We start from the raw sequence: 19,950 nt of genomic DNA on the forward strand, positions 1-19,950 counted from the left end.
TTTTTGCGGTACCTTCGAACGGACGGACAGACAGACGGACGGACATTTGGTGAATTATAGTAAGATGCAATGTGAGCCGATCTATTTATAACGTACTCACACTGGAGTAAAAAGTACACCTATATCTGCGTAGATAATAAATAGACAGGGCCTTGAAAATAAACAATACAACACGAAAAGACAACACGAAGACCAAACTCTCCCCAAACCTGTCTTGGGCGGTGGGATTTCATTATAATATTTAGGTCTCGGTTTAAATTTAATAGAAATCAAAAACGAAGTGTTTTGCGCTTTAAAGAAAAAATATTAAAAAATCAAAAGTTCAGAAGCGACGTAGTTTTTATCGCAGCGGTTTATGACGACACATACACCTTCCGGAATCGTCAAGTCATCCCGAAGGAAAAACGCGTGGAGTTCAGAAAAGCATTTTTTTGATCGTTCAACACATTGTCCATATTCAAATATCTTTTGAAAAAACGTGAATCAGAGCGGAAGTGACGTGGGTAAAGTCAATATGGCGGCGGCCCTGGTTTGATGAATAGTACGAGTAGCGTAGACAGCTTGTCCGCTGAGCGGTGCTGGGCTGACAATTGACTCCCGGAATCCGCTTCGTTATGGAGGAACTGAGTCCTGACGAGGTACTGTTTGTGTACTGTTTGTGTACCGTTCGGTCATGGCGCCGCTGGTTTCTTTTTGTTGTTGTTTTCCGCTCTATTTCGTATCGTTTATTTTATATTTTATTGATCTCTCGGGTTTCGTGGCACAAACCCAGGCACGTCGTGACGTCAACATCTCTCGGTGACCCCCCTGATAGTGATAAATTGACTTGTGACGTGATGGTTACGACGTGACGAAGCTGTTTTGATAGCGTGTGACGATTTGCGGTTAACTTCCTGTCGTGGCGGTGAAACCACGAGGTGGTCACATGATCTCGAATGTGGTGGAAGTTTTAGATGGAGGTTTATGGTTTTGGAATGAAGGAACGTTTTGACATCGTTGGCAAACGCACACGAATCGAAATTGAGGTCATGATGGCGTCATGTAGACCGTGCCAAGTGTTATTTTATCGTGCTATTTATACCAAGTTGCCTTTACCATAATGAGTTTACCTTCTGAGGAGGACGTTAGACACACCAGAGTCTGCGCAATGGTTGCCAACCTATGGTTTGTCATGGCAGCACAAAGTGAACCTGCCCTGGGAGTGGGACCAATGTGGCACCAATGACGTCATCATTAACAACATGTATTCCACATGGAGAGTTCTTTACAATGAGCCTTGTCTTAATTTTTTCTATGCAGCGCTTTCAGAGCTATAGAGGTGCAAATGTTTTCGGTTTTTCCAAGATGGCGGCCGAACCACGTGGCCAATGACGTCATAATTATCATTAAAAAATTCCACAGGTGAGGTGCACCTATGGTGAAAATTTCCTGCCAATCGGACCAACGGGTGCAGAGAAAATCATATTTATTCTGTGCAAACAAACAAAAAGGACTCAAATGCAATATCCTCTCTGGCGAGGGTAAATATCACATGATATTTGAGCATGTACCCATATCAATTATCATTTAGTAATTCTGGTATTTACCACCAAAATTATGCGCAACACGTTTTTAGTTTTGAGGCATTTATCAACAACTCGTCGTTTAATATTTTTTTTCGTTTGAGTACATAATTTAAACCAATAATTTTAATGGACAATCAAGGTAAGTCGGAGTCATTGTGAAATATGGTTAAGACTAGCAGAAGCCCATGGTAATTTTGTGCTGGTTGATAGCTCAAAATGGGAGGTCATATATTTCATAACAGCAATAAAAATAAAAATAAAAATTGAGTGATCAAGGCAGTGGTCTGTTGCCTATACACTACCCAGGTGCAATTATTTATTTATTTATTTTTGTCTGATAGAAAAAAAATTATAATTTTCCTGAAGGATAGGATTCATTTGAAGCAGCTTTTCCTTAATTTTTTTTTTCTTTCACAGGAGTATTCCCATGAATCAGGGTGGGACAGACAGATAGACGGCATTAGCATATTACAAATGTGTTTGCAAATGATGCTCATTATGTTGAAGCGGGTCAGTTGAGAAGCTCCTAGAAACTGCTTTTAATGGACTAGTGTATGATCATCACTGCTGTCAAGTGTTCTATTCTAAAAATGTCCATTGCCAGTATTTTGTGGCTGCTTCGTTTCAATACAAAGTGCCATGACTGCGTAAGCAAATTTTAAGCACGTGTCTGACCTTGAGCTTCCATTGACAGGTAACAAAGCAATGCTATCAATACAGTTTTGTTTCGCCAATTGTCTTTTGTCAGTTAATACTAGTCAGGGCACTTAGGGATATTTTGGTTCAAATTCTTCCAAAAGCATCAAATTTGGCGCAGATGTTGCCCATGCCATACTCTTTCGATTTTTGACGGGCGCCAAGGGCGGTATGATCCGGGGACCATACCGGTCCATCCCGCCATGTCACCTGACCTATGACGTCATAATTAGGACATGCATCCAATCACATGGCGTACTATAAGTGGTCAAAGTTCAAAATGAATCGATCGAAAATGAAGGCAGGGATCCATTTTTAAGGTTTTCATAAAATCCAATATGGCCGCCAGGTCACATGACCTATGACGTCATATTTATGACATGTATACAATCATGTATACATGAACCCGGATCATGATCGCACAAAAATTAAACACAAGGATATGGCATACAGTTCATAAAACATCAAAATCCGTACCTTTGTAATTAGACTGATGAACTGCATATGCCTGAAAATTAGGAAATAGACATGTAAATATTTCCTCTAATTGTCAAAAATAAGGTCAGAGTTCGATTACCCAACCCAGAAACATAAAATGGTGAACCTCGTGTAAATCTTGACAAAAAACTCAAAAACCGACATGTTTGACTCAAAAATGACCTTTAAGATGACCTTGAGGGTTGACCTTGACCTCGAATCATCAAAATAACATCATAATTGGATTCCTCGACCTCGAAAACCCCTGAAAAGTGGTATACATGATTCCAACCCTTTTGGTTATTTAACTGATTTTCCTCTAATCCGGCTGGCGGCCATTTAGTATTTCGCCAATATGGGGCCCCCGGGGGGGGGGGGGGGCGCCCGTCTTGGCGCCCGTCAAAAATCGAAAGAGTATGGCATGGGCAACATCTGGGCCAAATTTGGTGCTTTTGGAAGAATTTGAACCAAGCGGCCCCAAAATATCCCTAAGGGCCCTGACTATACTTTTGATGTTGGGTTGAACTAAAGATTTTATGATGGGTGGCACATTTAAATTGTGCATTTTTAAATATCGCTTATTAGCCAAAAAGGAATTTGTTCTTGTCTGCTTTTCTGACATAATCACAACTCAAATCCATTAAGAACTCCATAGTTTAATAACGGGAATCTAAAGGTGGTAGCTCACATTTCACGCTTTCCGTAGTACATGACGTTTTGTGGCTAAACGTTCTTCAGATATGCTCCTCAGCTATGGAAATCTTTGCCTTTTGAAATTTACACGTCCTTGTAAATTATGATCGATTGATTGTAATATAACCTGTTGTTTTGCATCATTAAATATGGCACCTGTCATATGGTGCGTTATGCTCGTTCTACCACTTGTAGTCATGTTACCCAACCTTGGCTAGGTTAGGTGATACGTGTTCATCGAGTTAGGTTTCGGTTCCTCCTCATCCTCTTCCCCACTGTGTATTTTGTGTTTTTAAGCCTGAATTTCCGATTGCCGCAATTGATTTGAAATTTGATCACATTTTGTTTTGCATAAGTACAAGTGCTGCTCTGCTAAGAATTTCTGGGCAAATCTATGTACTAAGGTTGTGGAAATAGTAAATAACCTTTGATCCCATCATAATGATTTTTCTTCAGGCATGCTGTCGATCTCTTTCCCATGAAATTATTTGGTTATTACGTCCACCCACCTAAGGTGGACGGAGATTACGTTTTCACCCCTGTCTGTCTGTCTGTTTGTCTGTTTGGTATGGTGGCTGTTTGTTTGTACGCAGGATATCTCAAAAAGTTGTGGACAGCTTCAGATTACATTTGGTGGATTGGTTGGGTACATACGTTTGTCCTACCTCAATAAGAAGGACCCTGTCCTTCTGACAAGGACGAATTGATTACATTTTGGTGAAGATCCGGATACTAGAATTTTTTTAGTTATTCTTCAGCATTGAGAGATAGGGCCGAACATGATATCTAACACAATATCTGAGTTGGGGACAGATTAGGAAGAAACTTGGTGGGCAGGTTGGGTGTGTGACGAGGATGAATTGATTCGATTTTGGTGAAGGTCTGAATCCGGATATGAGATTTTTTTTAGATTTTTTTTTTTTTAGTGATTCGTCACCATCAGTTGAGAGACAGGGCCAAAAACGGTATGTAGTATGATGTCTAAAAAAGGTTGCGAACTAGTGATGACAAAACTTGTTGGATGAGTTGGTTCGGTGATAGTGTAGCAGCATAGCAAACCTGTTGTGCATTTTGTGATACAAGCACCAAATTTGGCACAAATGTACATTAATATGTTGCGAACATTTTCAGATATTGGGCCACTTGAAATTCTCTCTTTATGTCCGCCATATTGGATTTCAAAATGGCCGCCACTTGAAATCTACATTTGCTATTATCTCTGGACGTAATGCAGCTATTGACTTGATTCTGGTATCTAAATGTATGTTTTTGGGGGCAAGGAATCCAATGGTACCAATTTCAACTTAATATTATCTATCACAGTCTGTTATATAATTTTATTTGGAAATTATCTAGGCAAATATTGGATTCAACACAATACTTTTGTTGACTCATCGTCATGTGCAGTCCCCTTCACACACACAGAGGGCTGTGCACTGAAGGGCAGCCTTTTTGCACTTGCAGCGCCTCACACACCCTTTCTTGCACTTGCAAGAAACCAGCTCAATGCAGCTGTGAGCTGCCTCAGTTAGCCTGGTCCAGTAAGGTGTGTACTGTCCTTCTCCAGTCCTTGACCAACCCCAGTTGGTTGGTGGAGGGAGCTCTGGTGCTGGCAGCAGTATCTGACCCCACACATGTCCACCTTGATACACTGCCCTCTTGACATGTTCCTCCAGAGCTGCCTTCGTTGGAGGGATGAGCTGCACAAATGCAGCCCAAGATGTGTTGTCATTGTCCACTGTACCAGTGTTGTCTTCCAGGACTCGCTTTGCATTGCCTAGCCATTGGTATTCTTCATCAGTCTGCTGTTTGAAGTCTCCTCTGGTCAATGACGCCACTTTAGCAGCTGGGACAGGCGACTTCTTGATGCTGCTAGTGACAGGGGGTACATCAGTGTAGTAGTGCGGCAAGGGGGCGACTGTCTTGGACCGTGCATCCCCAGATCCTCCAACAATGACGATACTCCGATCCACTCCTTCACCAGTGTAAGAAGGATGTTGTATGAGGGAGATAGCGGTACCATGGAAGGAGTCCTTTGATGTTGTTGCACTGGGGTTGTGATCTATGTTGTCTATAGCGGCAGTTGTAAACACTTTGCCACGCATCTTCGGAGGGCAGACCACTCGTTCTCTGTGAAACTGTTGGCAGACACTGTTGCCCATCTGTGCTGAGAGCTGGAGCACTCTATCATAGGAGATGCTCAGGCCAAGGTGTGACAGTCTGTCGACCAATTCCTTCTTGCGTGTATGAGCATGCAGCATCATCCCTATGTATATTGGAAGTGGGGTCTCCTGTGCAACACTGTGCCTGACACTGGTGGATGATGTGGTGCCACGTGTTCGCTTGTGTTTGATGCTGTTGAACTTCAGTATCTGAGCTGTGGCAATTGCTGCAGGGTTAGTGTCTGCCATCTGTTCCTTGATGCTGGGTCCCTCTAGGATCATACTGACTAGGGCAAGCAGCAACGGTGGCACAGATTCTTCTTGACATACTTCAGGGAATCCTGTGAAGGGCTTGGCTTCTCCAAACATGTGACGGCGAACAATCTGTGCAGCATGGGCAAGATGGACTGCATCACTATCACTGTCCAGCTCGCAGGCTTTGGCAAGAGCAGCACCGACATCTTCTTCAAATGCCATCAGGATGTCTCTCCCCTTGGTGTGTGCCCGCATGTCAGGAAACTGAGCCAACAGTCTCTGTTTCAGTCGTGTGGAGTGGACTCTTATGTCGAGCTGGACTCCTAGCTGTTCCATTCTGGACTGATAGAGCTGGACAAGGTCAGCCAATCTGAATACTGGTGCCGTCTCCTCATCTTGTCTGGTTTCTTCAATGTAGAGGACGAGTTCAGCGAAGACAACTGCCGACATTGCTCGCTCTTGTTTTGTGTCCTGTGATCCTGTTGACTGGGCCTTTCTTGTGCGATTGTAAAGTCCTATCAAGCACCGTGGGTGATACTGGGCGTCCAACGCTAGCATGTCCCCACCAATGAGACGGCCCAGCAGTTCTGTATCACCAAGAAGGGTTGCACAGGCACGCACCCGTTTGTCCATTTGGAATGTTGCAGCTTTCCGAAGACTGTCAGCCCCAGCAGGTTGTTCACAGAAGAAACAATTTTCTGGGACCTTCTTCTCTGTACTCGATGAGCGTGAATGTAACCTGGTGCGTTTGCATGCAGCTTGTTCCTCATCGCTCTCACATTCTTTCTTGAGTGCTCTCTTTTGTGCTCTCTGCAGTTTGGTGTTGTTGTACTGGAGCCTGCATGTCTGATGATATTTTGCACCGTGTGCAACCATCGCAGCTTCAATGCCATGACCATCATCGAGTCTTTCCAGGTGAAATGATCCTGGAAGCTCTCCAAGTTCACTGAATTTGACCAAGTTCTCTGCGAGTGAACTGTACCCACTCCCAATGTCTTTTCTCTTTGATTGGTCAGGTTTGGTCAGTGTCTCCGTCTTGTCCTCTTGACATATAAGGCATAACTTCCAGTCAGTTGTGGTGAGGTGCTGTGATGTTGATGGTGAAGTTCGCTCAACATCAGCTCGTCTGAAGCTCTTGGACATGGTGGAACTGTCTTCTGAATCTGCAACGATACAATGATATAATGTTAACATTTTGTTATCTATCTATAATTCCATTAATCTCTGTGTGTGTGTGTATGTATGCGACAACGATTTCTCGACAACTACCGGTCCGATATACTTGAAACTTGCCAGGTATATTGCTGGGGACCCGAGGATGTGCCTTTTCAAGGTTTGAAATTAATCGGACAAGTACTTACCGAGCTATGGCGATTTAGCCGTTCGCCGTTCGCTTTGGCGTTGCGAATGGACCAAACCATTGCATGTAAATAGAGGGGGGGGTTCTGTGGTCGTTGCGAATGGACCAAACCATTCATGTAAATAGAGGGGGGGGGGTTCTGTGGTCGTTACTGCCACGTGGTTTCAAAGTTTTTTTTTGTTGTTGTTGTTTGCACGCATGTTTTTTTGCACCCACGTACGGGCACGCCCTAGGATGTTTACACACACAACCCCTACACAAATTTTTTTTTTTTTTTTTTTTTTGGCAAGGAACGGGCACCCACGTACGGGCACGTCCTAGCTTATATATAGTACGGGCATGCCCTAGTATATATAATAGAGGGGTTTCCTCCGCCATACTAATGGAGAGGAGGATAATTCCTCTATATCGTAGAGCATTTAGCTTGGCACACTTAGGGAATTAGTTTTGTGAGATTATGCCGGAATTAAATTTTCACCCATACCGGAGGCAAGAAGAGAAATAAAATCACATGAGATTCTTTAGTTAAAAAATATTCCCAAATTTATTGAATATTTACAAAACATTTGAATTCATAAATTCTTACAATATTTACACAGCCAAGATTTAAATATAAATCAGTCTAAACTCTTATTAGGTTGGACAGTACATTTTCCAGACATACCCCGTTCTGTTAATTACAGCCTTCGTGTTAAATTCAGAACATGTCAAAACTGTCAGTGTGGAATACACACTTCACTCAAAATACTACTTTATATAAAACATTTCTAATTTAAAGCCTTATAGTAAGAATTTCAGATAAACCCCAAAAAAGTAAGACCAGGTTGGCTATTAGACAACCTGCCTCTGTCGTGCCCACCAGACAAGTGGTTTTAGCCAGCACACATGTGTATCAGGTAAGCTTGTGCTGAGTACATCATACCTGAACAACTCAGTGAGGCAGAACACAGCAGTGCACACCAGGGTGACCCCTTCAGTGCATAAACCAATTAACCTGTCCACTGCAGGGCATATAGAAATGAAGTTATTTTCTGCATATAATAATAATATAAGTTCAGTTCTATATAACAATTTCTGTTATCACCACTACCACTACAACTACCACTACTACAAGCTTTGTCTGGAATTTTGTGGACTAACAAACAGACATACAGACAAGCTGGGATCAAAACATTACCTCCTTCCACCATTGAGTGTAGAGGTAAACATCATGGAAATTATATCATGCCCTAGATTTAATTCATGCTTACCCGTGTATTTGCTTCACTGGTTCACAAGGTCTTTTGCATACATGTAATTCAGACTCTCGTCTTCATTGCTGACCACACAATGTTGTCTAGCTGAGCCCAGATTGTATGTAATTAACTCATTTATGTGGAGTCACAAGGTGATTTAAACACAGCCACACACAAAGAACACAGTTGATGTGGGTCAACACACATGCAGCCTCTCTACTCTTTTATTTGGGTCAGGGCTGTGATTAAAGACATGTAGTGGAGTCATGTTTGTAAACATTGTTAAAGACATGCTACAGTGCATTGTTAGAAACAAGACAGATGGAAGCCTATACAAGAATTTCTGTACTCTAGAAACACAAAAGATGGCTTAAAGGGTCTAGGAAAAGGGGATTATGCATGTTTGGTATTTATTGACAATATGAATGTAATGTTACATAAAATATGCATATGAAAAACACAAATTAATGGGTCACTTTGTTTCCTAATGGGATATTAATTTATATTTTAGACTGCCAGTATATATGAGCTTGTCTGAGTTGTTACTAGTGATTTAGTATAGTTTATTTATTTATTTATATTTACAGAACTAAGACATTCTTTTCAAAGTATTGTGTTGAATCCAATATTTGCCTAGATAATTTCCAAATAAAATTATATAACAGACTGTGATAGATAATATTAAGTTGAAATTGGTACCATTGGATTCCTTGCCCCCAAAAACATACATTTAGATACCAGAATCAAGTCAATAGCTGCATTACGTCCAGAGATAATAGCAAATGTTGATTTCAAGTGGCGGCCATTTTGAAATCCAATATGGCGGACATAAAGAGAGAATTTCAAGTGGCCCAATATCTGAAAATGTTCGCAACATATTAATGTACATTTGTGCCAAATTTGGTGCTTGTATCACAAAATGCACAATTCTTTTGAATATTTGGGCTAAGCCGCCCCACTATGACGAGAACAACCTGATTAGATTTTTGTTCAGGTCCGAATCCAGATCCAGCCTATCGGTGGGATAAGAAATGTAAACTAAACAGCCTGGTGGAGGTATGCGAGAGTTGAAAATTATTTATTTATCATTATTATTATTATTTTTTTTTTTTTTGCGAGGAGTGCCCTTCTTGTTTTTTTTTTTTTTTTTTTGACGGAGCGAATCAATAGCCTTAAAAAAGGTAATTCTGTCATCTTGATGCCACTTCCTGACTAAATGTTGATTCTGTGCATCATTACCCTTGCCAGAGGAGGGGGTATTGCATTTGAGTCATTTTTTCCCTGTCTGTCTGTCTTTGTCTGTTTGTCCAGACAGAATAAATATAATTTTCTCTGCAACCGTTGGTCCGATTGACAGGAATTTTTCACCATAGGTGCACCTCCTCCTATATAATTTTTAATGACAATTATGACGTCATAGGTCACGTGGTATGGGCGCTATCTTGGAAAAACCGAAAACCTTTGCATCCTATAAAGCTCCGAAAGTGCTGCATAGAAAGAATTGAGACATGGCTCATTGTAAAGAGCTCTCCATGGGGAATAAAGTATGTTAATGATGTCATAGGTGCCTCCAGTATGACGTCATAATTCGACAAGTACAAAATTTCTTGAGTGTCATCGAGGGATAAATTGGTGGAGAGTCAGCATCGGTCACATGGTTCGTCCCCGATATATATGTTAACACAGCCTTAAAAACCACTGAAAACACATCCTGGTGAGGGTCTGCAATCTCCAATATTGCTCTTTCTTGTTATGAAGGCCGTGCGTTCTTTAGATAGCTTAATGTCGATGTCGAGAAGGAACAATTTTGAATCGTGTGTGTGTGTGTGTGTGTGTGTGTGTGTGTGTGTGTGTGTGTGTGTGTGTGTGTGTGTGTGTGTGTGTGTGTGTGTGTGTGTGTGTGTGTGTGTGTGTGTGTGTGTGTGTGTGTGTGTGTGTGTGTGTGTGTGTGCGCGCGCCCCCCCCCCCCCCGCCATGGCGATTGTAAAAACAAACAAAAAAAAACCTATAAATTTCTGGTGTTGTAAACTGGTTTTTTTTTCTTTTCACATTGCATTAAATCCTGAGGTGTGTAGTTTCAAAGCAATGATTACCTCTTGCACATTAAGCGAAATCCAGGGTTAAGCAATTGGTTCACTTTGTCTGTCTGTCCACAAATGTCAGTTTATGATCGAGAAACCACGTGATTTCAATTGAATGTTAAATTTTGAACACGAATCGGAAAACGAACCTGCAGTTTTACAGTACTTGGGCTCTGACTTTGTCGCGACTGCACAAAGCGCAGTGAGATGATTTTGTTTTACTCTGGCAGTCAAAATAATTGAAAATCATTCCAAACAGGAAACGTACTATTTTTAAGGACGTTGTGAAGGACACAAACAACACGCACAAAAAAACGAATGTAACGTGTCAAATAAGGTGGTGTAAAAGTCGCTGCACAAACGGCGATGAACTTCCAATTTGTTTTTTTTCTACAACCTTTCCAATGTGTTTTATTTCAGTTGAATTACATATTTGAACACTGTAGAACACAAATTGTCTTTTTGGCTCTAACAAAACCCTTCCGTTTAACGACTTGGATAAAATATTACGGCATCTTGCGTCTCGACCAATCAAATTTGCCGCTCTCAGACCCCACCCATCTCCCTTTTTCTCAAGGAACTCTCTCGTTCAAGTTTTTTCAAGTTCTTCCTCTTCTAATGGCGAGCTCACCTTCTCTTTAAGGGGGCATTATACCATTGAAGGCAAAAAAAAAACATTTTTTTACAAATATACAAATGCATCAATTAAAATGTTTGTTTCCTAGTATTGTATATACTAGGACGTGGACGTACGTGGGTGCCCGTTCCTTGCCAAAAAAAAAAAAAAAAATGTCTTCGCCCATGCATGCATGGGCGTGCCCGTAAGTGCGTGATGTGACCGTACAATGAATGTATCGTCCCGACGCCGCAGCTCGGATGGCGCTGCAGTTAATCGGGCCTGTATCGGCAGAGTTATTATAAACGTGTACTACAATCGATCGTACCTTACAGCGTCTGCTCGCCACGTTCAGCATCAGTACGTCGTCACTATGACTATCCGTAAGTCCGGAAGTGACGTCCTCATTTGACTGTCCGGAAGGTCGCATATCGCAGTTACGATGAATCGCAAATTAGTTTTAATTAGTTTTAAAACATAGTTTAACGCCAACATAGCGCCAACATAGTTTGCCAACGTGAAATAAATGAATACGCTCTCAAATGTGCCGTCCGAGGCAGAGTCTGTTCGGCACGTTCGGCACACGTGATAGCTCGCTGCTCTTTGATTGGTTGAATCGTTTTTTGGACATAGCTCGGTAACTACTTCTCCGATTAATATGAAACCTTGAAAAGGCACATCCTCGGGTCCCCAGCAATATACCTGGCAAGTTTCAAGTATATCGGACCCGTGGTTGTCGAGAAACAGCGGTCACAGACAAACACACAGACACACAGACAAACACACACACACACACAGAGATTACTGGAATTATAGATAGATGTACCAAGTTTGAACGTAAATGGACTTGTCATAGAGAAGATATAAGCTGTAAAGTGGTAATTCATCATTTGTATGCATCTGGTTGCCATGGTAACCATGCATAATATAATGCTATGTAATGTATACCAATGTAATGTTCATATATCAAGCAACATGTACATATATAGTTTTGCATATTTTCAATCAAGACATTTTATCAAAAAGTGCATTACTGTGATTCAGTGTTGTTTTTACTGTGTTCAGTGTAATGGGGAGCTTATATCTTCTCTATGACAAGTCCGTTTACGTTCAAACTTGGTACATCTATCTATAATTCCATTAATCTCTGTGTGTATGTGTGTATGTGTGTATGTGTGTATGTGTGTATGTGTGTATGTGTGTATGTGTGTTTGTATGTTTGTCTGTGACCGCTGTTTCTCGACAACCACGGGTCCGATATACTTTAAACTTGCCAGGTATATTGCTGGGGACCCGAGGATGTGCCTTTTCAAGGTTTGAAATTAATCGGACAAGTACTTACCGAGCTATGGCGATTTAGCCGTTCGCCGTTCGCTTTGGCGTTGCGAATGGACCAAACCATTGCATGTAAATAGAGGGGGGGGGTTCTGTGGTCGTTGCGAATGGACCAAACCATTCATGTAAATAGAGGGGGGGGGGGGGGGGGGTTCTGTGGTCGTTACTGCCACGTGGTTTCAAAGTTTTTTTTTGTTGTTGTTGTTTGCACGCATGTTTTTTTGCACCCACGTACGGGCACGCCCTAGGATGTTTACACACACACACACCCCTACACAAATTTTTTTTTTTTTTTTTTTTGGCAAGGAACGGGCACCCACGTACGGGCACGTCCTAGCTTATATATAGTACGGGCATGCCCTAGTATATACAATACTAGGAAACAAACATTTTAATTGATGCATTTGTATATTTGTAAAAAAATGTTTTTTTTTTGCCTTCAATGGTATAATGCCCCCTTAAGTGTGGTGCACAAATGCCACCTTTGCGAAAAGTAGAACTTAACGTGTGATGTGACGTCATCATTGTTTTTAGACCAATGGGGTTTACATTTGACCGGGTCTCTCACACCCTGACACCATTCCCACCAGACTTCATTTGCAATGAAGACATCTACTGTTCCTGGTTTATTCAAAAACTTTCACCTGCAAGACAAGTGTGGCTAGAAGGTTAAACTCTTCCAGGAGGATATTTGGAAATTGGTAAAGCGCAAAGCAGATTATGCACTGAGCCTATTTATTTTTCAAGTATGCGCATGGTGCAGAATAATATGTTTGAATGCAGAGTAATTTGGATATTATCACTTACCCATCGATGGCTTCATAACACTTGCACCATCCCTTCCTTGTTGCCATCATCACTAATCTTAAATTGCTTCCTTTGAAAGTGTAATAACTGTTTTCTATATTCTTCTCATTACTGAACTATTCTTAACCTGGGCCTGTGGTACACATTATATTCTGCCAGTCTTTGATAGCATTTTGTTGTTCCCTGCCACTCTTCTTTCGGTGGCAAGGAGGGTGCTTCATTCAGAAGCTGATAATGCTGACAGGACTGCTTCTGCTTCCTGAGGTTATTTTATTTTGGCGGACTTGGGGTGGTATATTTGACCATAATTGTCACTCTTTTACCTTTATTTGCATATGTTGATGTGATTGTGATTATCATTTTCTGAGTATTCAAACTCTTTAGTTTGAGCAATGCTATTCAATTTTGCATGTGAGTCAAATATAATTATTTACTTTTACCCTTTATGTCCTCTAAATCCAACCCCTTGTCCTGTAGATTCGTCAACGACGCTTGGCTAGGTTAGGCCAAATGTCCCAACCTACGACGCCATTAACGTCACCACAACAAGAGAACCTTCCCTCGTCCACTCCAATTCCAATAGTAACAGCGTCCCCAGATGTCAGGGAAATGGACACGCTGATTTCCGTGTCGGCGAACGAATCCCCGAGTGGAGGGCCTCATGGCAGCCTGTCTTCCATCACCTCTCCCATCCTCGTCACAGGCAAGATGACTTGAATGAATCTCGATTAGTCACAAACCTCAACCAACCAGCGTTAGTTTGTTAAACCCGATTTAAAATTGAGCAAAAAGTGATTGTTTTGCTTTTCCTGCAAAGATTATGACACAAATCTGTCTGCCATTGGTCAAAAAACTTGGGTTGTCCTGAATGCCATGAAGTGGTCTTCCTTAATTTTTTTTCTTTTCTTATCGACAGCTTCTGCTGGCTTCGACCAGAGTGCTTCCTTCGGATGCTCCCCTCCATTTTCTGGAGAGTCTCGTGCTCACATCTTCTCCCGCTCGCAGAGCATGGAAATCGATGGAGCATCGGCAGACAAAAGGTGAGAAGTGTTCGTCGAGCTATCTTACATTTGTCCAAGTATCATGTGAGCCATTGCTTCCATTAAAGGTTTTTACTCTCACGGTTTTGCGATTAACCCATCAGTTTGGTCCACACACCCTGGCAATAGTTGGGATAGCTTGCATATTATACACAATACATGAATGAAAATGAATGAATGATCGTTTTAAGGCCATTTTTCCCCGCTAGAGCCTTGCGGGCCCCATGGCAATCATGGTTCCCTGTTTGAGGCAATGTTTTTATGGCCGGATGCCCTTCCTGACGCCAACCCTTGGTCACGCTCTTACGATGCGCAGGGATACAGTGTGCCTATTCTAAACCGGGGTACACACCGTGATCATTCATCCCAGCAAGCTGGTACTCAATTTGCCGACCTCGGAAGGATGACAGGCTGAGTCAACCCCCCTGGCGTTAATTCAGCGATCGACCGGGATTCGAACCCAGGATCCTAGGATCCCAAGCCGGCACCCTAACCGCTAAGCCAACGCCAGGCATATACGCCAGCATAGGCATATACGCCAGGCATACGCCAGCCATTATACACAATACATAAATAATAATTATATTTCTGACTAATTTTCCATCTACTTGTACAAGTATATTGAGGAAAAAAAAAAAAACCCCAACCCTTTGTGTGTCCTTTACTCTTGTGAGTATCTTGTTCTTGTAATGCTTTCATTTCCCTTTTTATTGTCATTATTTAATTTCATTAACACCTGCCTTTCATTTATAATCTTGCAATGGCTGGAAGGATTTTTTTTTTAACATTGCTGAACTAATGTGCCTCTTCTGTACAGCAGGTGGATTAAATGGCACCTCTTTTTATTACCACATTTTTTACCTTGCCTTGAAATGATTTGATTTGTATTTATTAAAATTTTACAACTTGGGTAGTTGAGCATGTCTTTTAAATAATGTGTCGTAGTCTTAGTCAACTCTATTATACAGTACAGTTTAACCAATTTTTTTTTTTAATGGTTATTTTATTTTGCCAGCAAACTGAAACAAATATACATTTATTAATATTTCTGACCTCACATTGTCCTTAGGATCCCACCTTGTCCTTCCAGCCCCGCCCTCACCTTTTCCTCCTGGCTCTCACCACTTGACCTTGTCCTCCCGAACCCGCCTCCCCACTTTGTCCTCCCGACCCCGCCTCCCCACTTTGTCCTCCCGACTCCGCCACCCCACTTTGTCCTCCCGACTCCGCCACCCCACTTTGTCCTCCCGACTCCGCCACCCCACTTTGTCCTCCCGACCCCGCCTCCCCACTTTGTCCTCCCGACCCCGCCTCCCCACTTTGTCCTCCCGACCCCGCCTCCCCACTTTGTCCTCCCGACCCCGCCTCCCCACTTTGTCCTCCCGACCCCGCCTCCCTACTTTGTCCTCCCGACCCCGCCTCCCCACTTTGTCCTCCCGACCCCGCCTCCCCACTTTGTCCTCCCGACCCCGCCTCCCCACTTTGTCCTCCCGACCCCGCCTCCCCACTTTGGCCTCCCGACCCCGCCTCCCCACTTTGTCCTCCCCACTTTGTCCTCCCGACCCCGCCTCCCCACTATGTCCTCCCGACCCCGCCTCCCCACTATGTCCTCCCGACCCCGCCTCCCCACTTTGTCCTCCCGACCCCGCCTCGCCATTTTGTCCTCCCGACCCCGCCCCCCCAGTTTGTCCTCCCGCCCTCGCCTTCCAACCCCGCCTCCCCTCATTGTCTTCCCAGCCCAGCGCCTCACGTTGGTCTCGCGACCTCACCTTGTCCTCCCAGCTCCGTGCCCCATCTTGTTCTCGCGACCTCCCCTTATCCTCCCGGCACTTGCCACCCTGCCTCTGCACCCTGCTAGGTATCTATCTAATTTCAATGTATTGATTCTGCTACCAATACCTTTCCAGGGAAACAATTCCATGCATTAACTACTGTCTGAAGGAGCTCCCCCCACCCCCCCTCCACCTGCCTTCCTACCATCTTAACTCTCGTCCTTACTCTCAGGCTATGGCCCCTGATCCTCTCACTGTCCATATTCTGCTGAAACGTGTTTCTGCATTTATTTTGTTGACACCCTTCATTGTCTTAAATATCTCTATCAGATGTATAATTGCCTCCTTTGTAATGTGTAACATCCCATCTCATTGAGTTGCCCGACACTGTAGCTCTCTATAACAGCTATGTCCTTCCTTAGTTGAGGTGAACAAAACTGTGCACAACTTTGCAGATGAGGCCTCACTAAATTCCTATAGTGTATAACAACCTCCTTTGGTTTATAATTTATCCTCTTGTGAATACAACTGAAAACCCTATTAGCTTTACCTTTGCCTGGCACTATGCTTCCTGCTTGTCCACCCCCTGCCCCCCCCCCTCCCGCCTCTCCCTCAAATATGTATTACCACTCTCAGATCCTTTTTCTTTAACACGATCTAAGACTACCCCTTCCATCATGTTATCCCTATTTTCATTTTCCATACCCATTCCCAGCACCCCTCTCGCAACGCCCCCTAAACGGTGGTTATACCCATTCCCAGCACCTTACATTTCTTTAAATTGCAGATGCCAAACTTTTACCCAATCCATTAAAGTATCATCAACTTTCCTGAATCTGATCACTACCCCCTCTGCTATTTACCTTACCTCCAAGCTTTGTGTAATCTGCCAATTTGCAAAGCTTGCTCTTCACCCCACTATCAAAATTTTTGATGTAAATTTTGTCGGCTGAGATGGGCTTGACACTTGGTGTGGATGGGGGAAGAGAGAATGGCAAAGAGAGCAGATAGGTTGAGGGAATAAGGAAGGAGGAAAAGAGGTAAACCACAGTTGAGATGCGAGGATTGTTTGAAGAGGAATATCAGTAAGGATGGGGCTGAGGACAGAGGGGATTGGAGGAGTATCATGGGCAAGGCAGGGCAGGAGCTCGGTACCATTGAACCTCACCCCTTATAAAGAGAAGAGGAGAAGTAGTGGAGAGAAAACTGAAAGTAATGAATCTACCGGAGTTGATGAAATTGTGCTACATGAAGATGTTTTCCTCCCGTTGACTGCCGAGAAGACACAAAATCTTTGTAAGCCGTCTTTATATATGCTTGCCCATTGTAGTCTCAGCCTCTAGGGTCAACGCTTAGTCTGATCAGTTGGAAATTTATTGAGCATGATCTATGCAACAATTATTTGGAGAATATAAATTTATGATGTCATCGCTCACGTGGTCTGGCAGCCATATTGGATCAAAAAAAAAAAAAGAAACGTTCAAAAATAGAAGAGTTGGCTCACACCAAGTTCACTGCGCAGGGTAAGTATTCTATGAATACCATCTAGTTTTGCACTTGTCCATTGCTCTGCTGGCTGTCGGACTCCCTCTTGGTGCACTTGTGCACGGCACTCGCTTTCTGCACGAGGCTACGACGTATTCTTTACCCTGCACGAGATCACAACGTGCTTACTCCACGTGTCCATGGTACTCGCTCTGCACGGTTCCCTGGCACTCGCTCTGCACGGTTCCCTGGCACTCGCTCTGCACGGTTCCCTGGCACTAGCTCTGCACGGTTCCCGACACTTCTCACCTGCCTGTCCGTGCTGGGGTCGCCATTACATACTTGTGTTGGGGACTGCCATTTGCCGGCCAGGTGCTCGTTGGTGAGATCGAGACAAAAGGCGTCGTGAGAAGCATCTGGAACATTGTGGCCTTTGTGCCAACAGGTTTCCATCGTTCATTTTCCCTTCCCCCTTCCCCATGAATGTGTGCTGGGCCCTTGTCGTGTTTGTCGTAGTGATCGTAATAAGGCGTATAATATGCTTAGTTTCTGCTTCTTGTCCCTTTTTCTCTCCTATCGATAAGTTTCACTGTAAATATTTGTAAATAAATAAAATCGTTAAACGTTTCCTTTCTCTCTGTCCGTGAATGTCTCTTCCCCCATTGCTCGCACCCAGGTTAACGATCGGTCGTAACAAAATTAGCATTAGCCCGGCGGGTACCAACGGTTGCTCGGCCGTCTAAATTTCCATCCAGGAACAAAAGAAAGTGGTACACCACCGGAGGGAAGGTACGTAGGTACGTTCCCTGATTGAGACCGTCACGTGGTACAGGTAAGCTATCGTGCAACGGACCAATTGGCGTTCGTAGTTGCTGGTTCGCAACCTGCCAAAGTACGAAGTTATTCCTCGTAGTCGATCTGAAACCCAGGCCAAAACAATATATATATATATTGTTGCGGATCTCCTGAAGCCCGCCGACGTACAGAGATGGGGTTAAGCCCCTTTTCCCCCTCAGGTCTTCGTGTCCACGAGGCCGAACCGCCACTTCCGCAGCGAGCGTGAAAAAGGGTATCGGGTCGACGCCGTACGTACCTTTGACCCACGCTGCCACGAAAACGGGGACCGGACCTCGCACAAGCCACGCTAATCGAGTACGCCCGAGTGGTGTGCATATCATGTGACTCGTGCCGTTACTTTTATTGAACCCGATTCGAGCGGTTCTATTCGTACGATGCTAAGCCAATTTATGGAAAGGAAGGGAACGGTCAAATGAGAGGAAGAACACAATTTATTTATAATGTACAAGGATCAGAAGACACAGAGCAGGCACTTAAACAATGTCAACTTAAAACCCAGACAAAGGGCCCTCTCACTCACGTGGGGAAACAGGAGGAAGGAAAAGTTCGCGTTCCCAAACGCGTCCTGGCGTCATCCACTCCGGACAGCTCGCTCAGCGTGGCCCTCTGGTGGTCACGGCACGTGCAGGGAGACTGCACGTGCCGCAGGCAGGAGGAGATCGCGCGTCTGTGGCCCGGGACGGGTCGTCTCCACAAGCACGATTAATACAGCCGCAGGGCACAGGGCACGGGGGATTCGTGTACCGCGAGGCGAAATCGAGCAATGCAAGTCAACCCTCCGACTCGTTCTCTGGCTCTCGCTGGCTCTGACTCTCACAGGGGCTCCGACAACTCTCACTCGAGCTCGAATGTTCCTCGACTCTGACTCATGGGCTGCGTGACTGACTGAAGCTCTCGACTCGACTCTCACTCCAGCTCGAATGTTCCTCGACTCACTTACGCGGGCGGCCCGGGGCAGGGTTTTTATGGCCCCGCCCCGGCCTTACCCGAATGTTCCATGCTCCGCCTCCCGTTGCCATGGTGAGCAACTCCCCTTGAGCTCTGATTGTCGGCTCGTCGCTTACCGGTCACTCCCCCTGCAGCTCCTCCCTTCGGCCTTGCCAGACTTGTTCAGGCCGAGCACATGGCATGCTAGCCCAATTGAGGCCTACTCGCTGGGCTGCTCAACGCAAAACTAAAACAGGAAAGGACTACGCTTACATTTACTACGAAATAACTGCAATACAGCGAGGCTACATGTTGTGGTGCGTCTACCTACGAGGGGTGTTATCCTTTATTCTCAAAACCGCAACTATATATATATATATATATATATATATATATATATATATATATATATATATATATATATATATATAGATATATAGATATATAGATATATATAGATAGATAGATAGATAGATAGATAGATAGATAGATATATATATATATATATATATATATATATATATATATATATATATATATATATATATATATATATATATATATATATATATATATATATGTATAT

The 19,950-nt window shown here is 43.5% G+C and overlaps 1 protein-coding gene across 3 annotated transcripts in view; it reads left to right on the forward strand.

Annotated features, from left to right (window-relative positions):
* The first annotated feature begins 471 nt into the window (after positions 1–471).
* UBE4B (ubiquitination factor E4B) overlaps positions 472–19,950 on the forward strand; it is a 167,722-nt gene continuing 148,243 nt past the window's right edge. The window contains exons 1-3 of one of the 3 annotated variants that reach the window (XM_068112397.2): positions 472–638; positions 13,760–13,985; positions 14,199–14,322. In XM_068112397.2, the coding sequence (XP_067968498.2) occupies positions 615–638; positions 13,760–13,985; positions 14,199–14,322 (374 nt within the window). In that variant the 5' untranslated portion in view covers positions 472–614. The remainder of the gene's footprint in view (positions 639–13,759; positions 13,986–14,198; positions 14,323–19,950) is intronic. The other 2 variants (XM_068112398.2, XM_068112396.2) reach the window with 2 other exon arrangements.

This window comes from Myxine glutinosa, chromosome 4 (assembly GCF_964187855.1).
Source record: "Myxine glutinosa chromosome 4, kmMyxGlut1.1, whole genome shotgun sequence".
NCBI classification, from domain to species: domain Eukaryota; kingdom Metazoa; phylum Chordata; class Myxini; order Myxiniformes; family Myxinidae; genus Myxine; species Myxine glutinosa.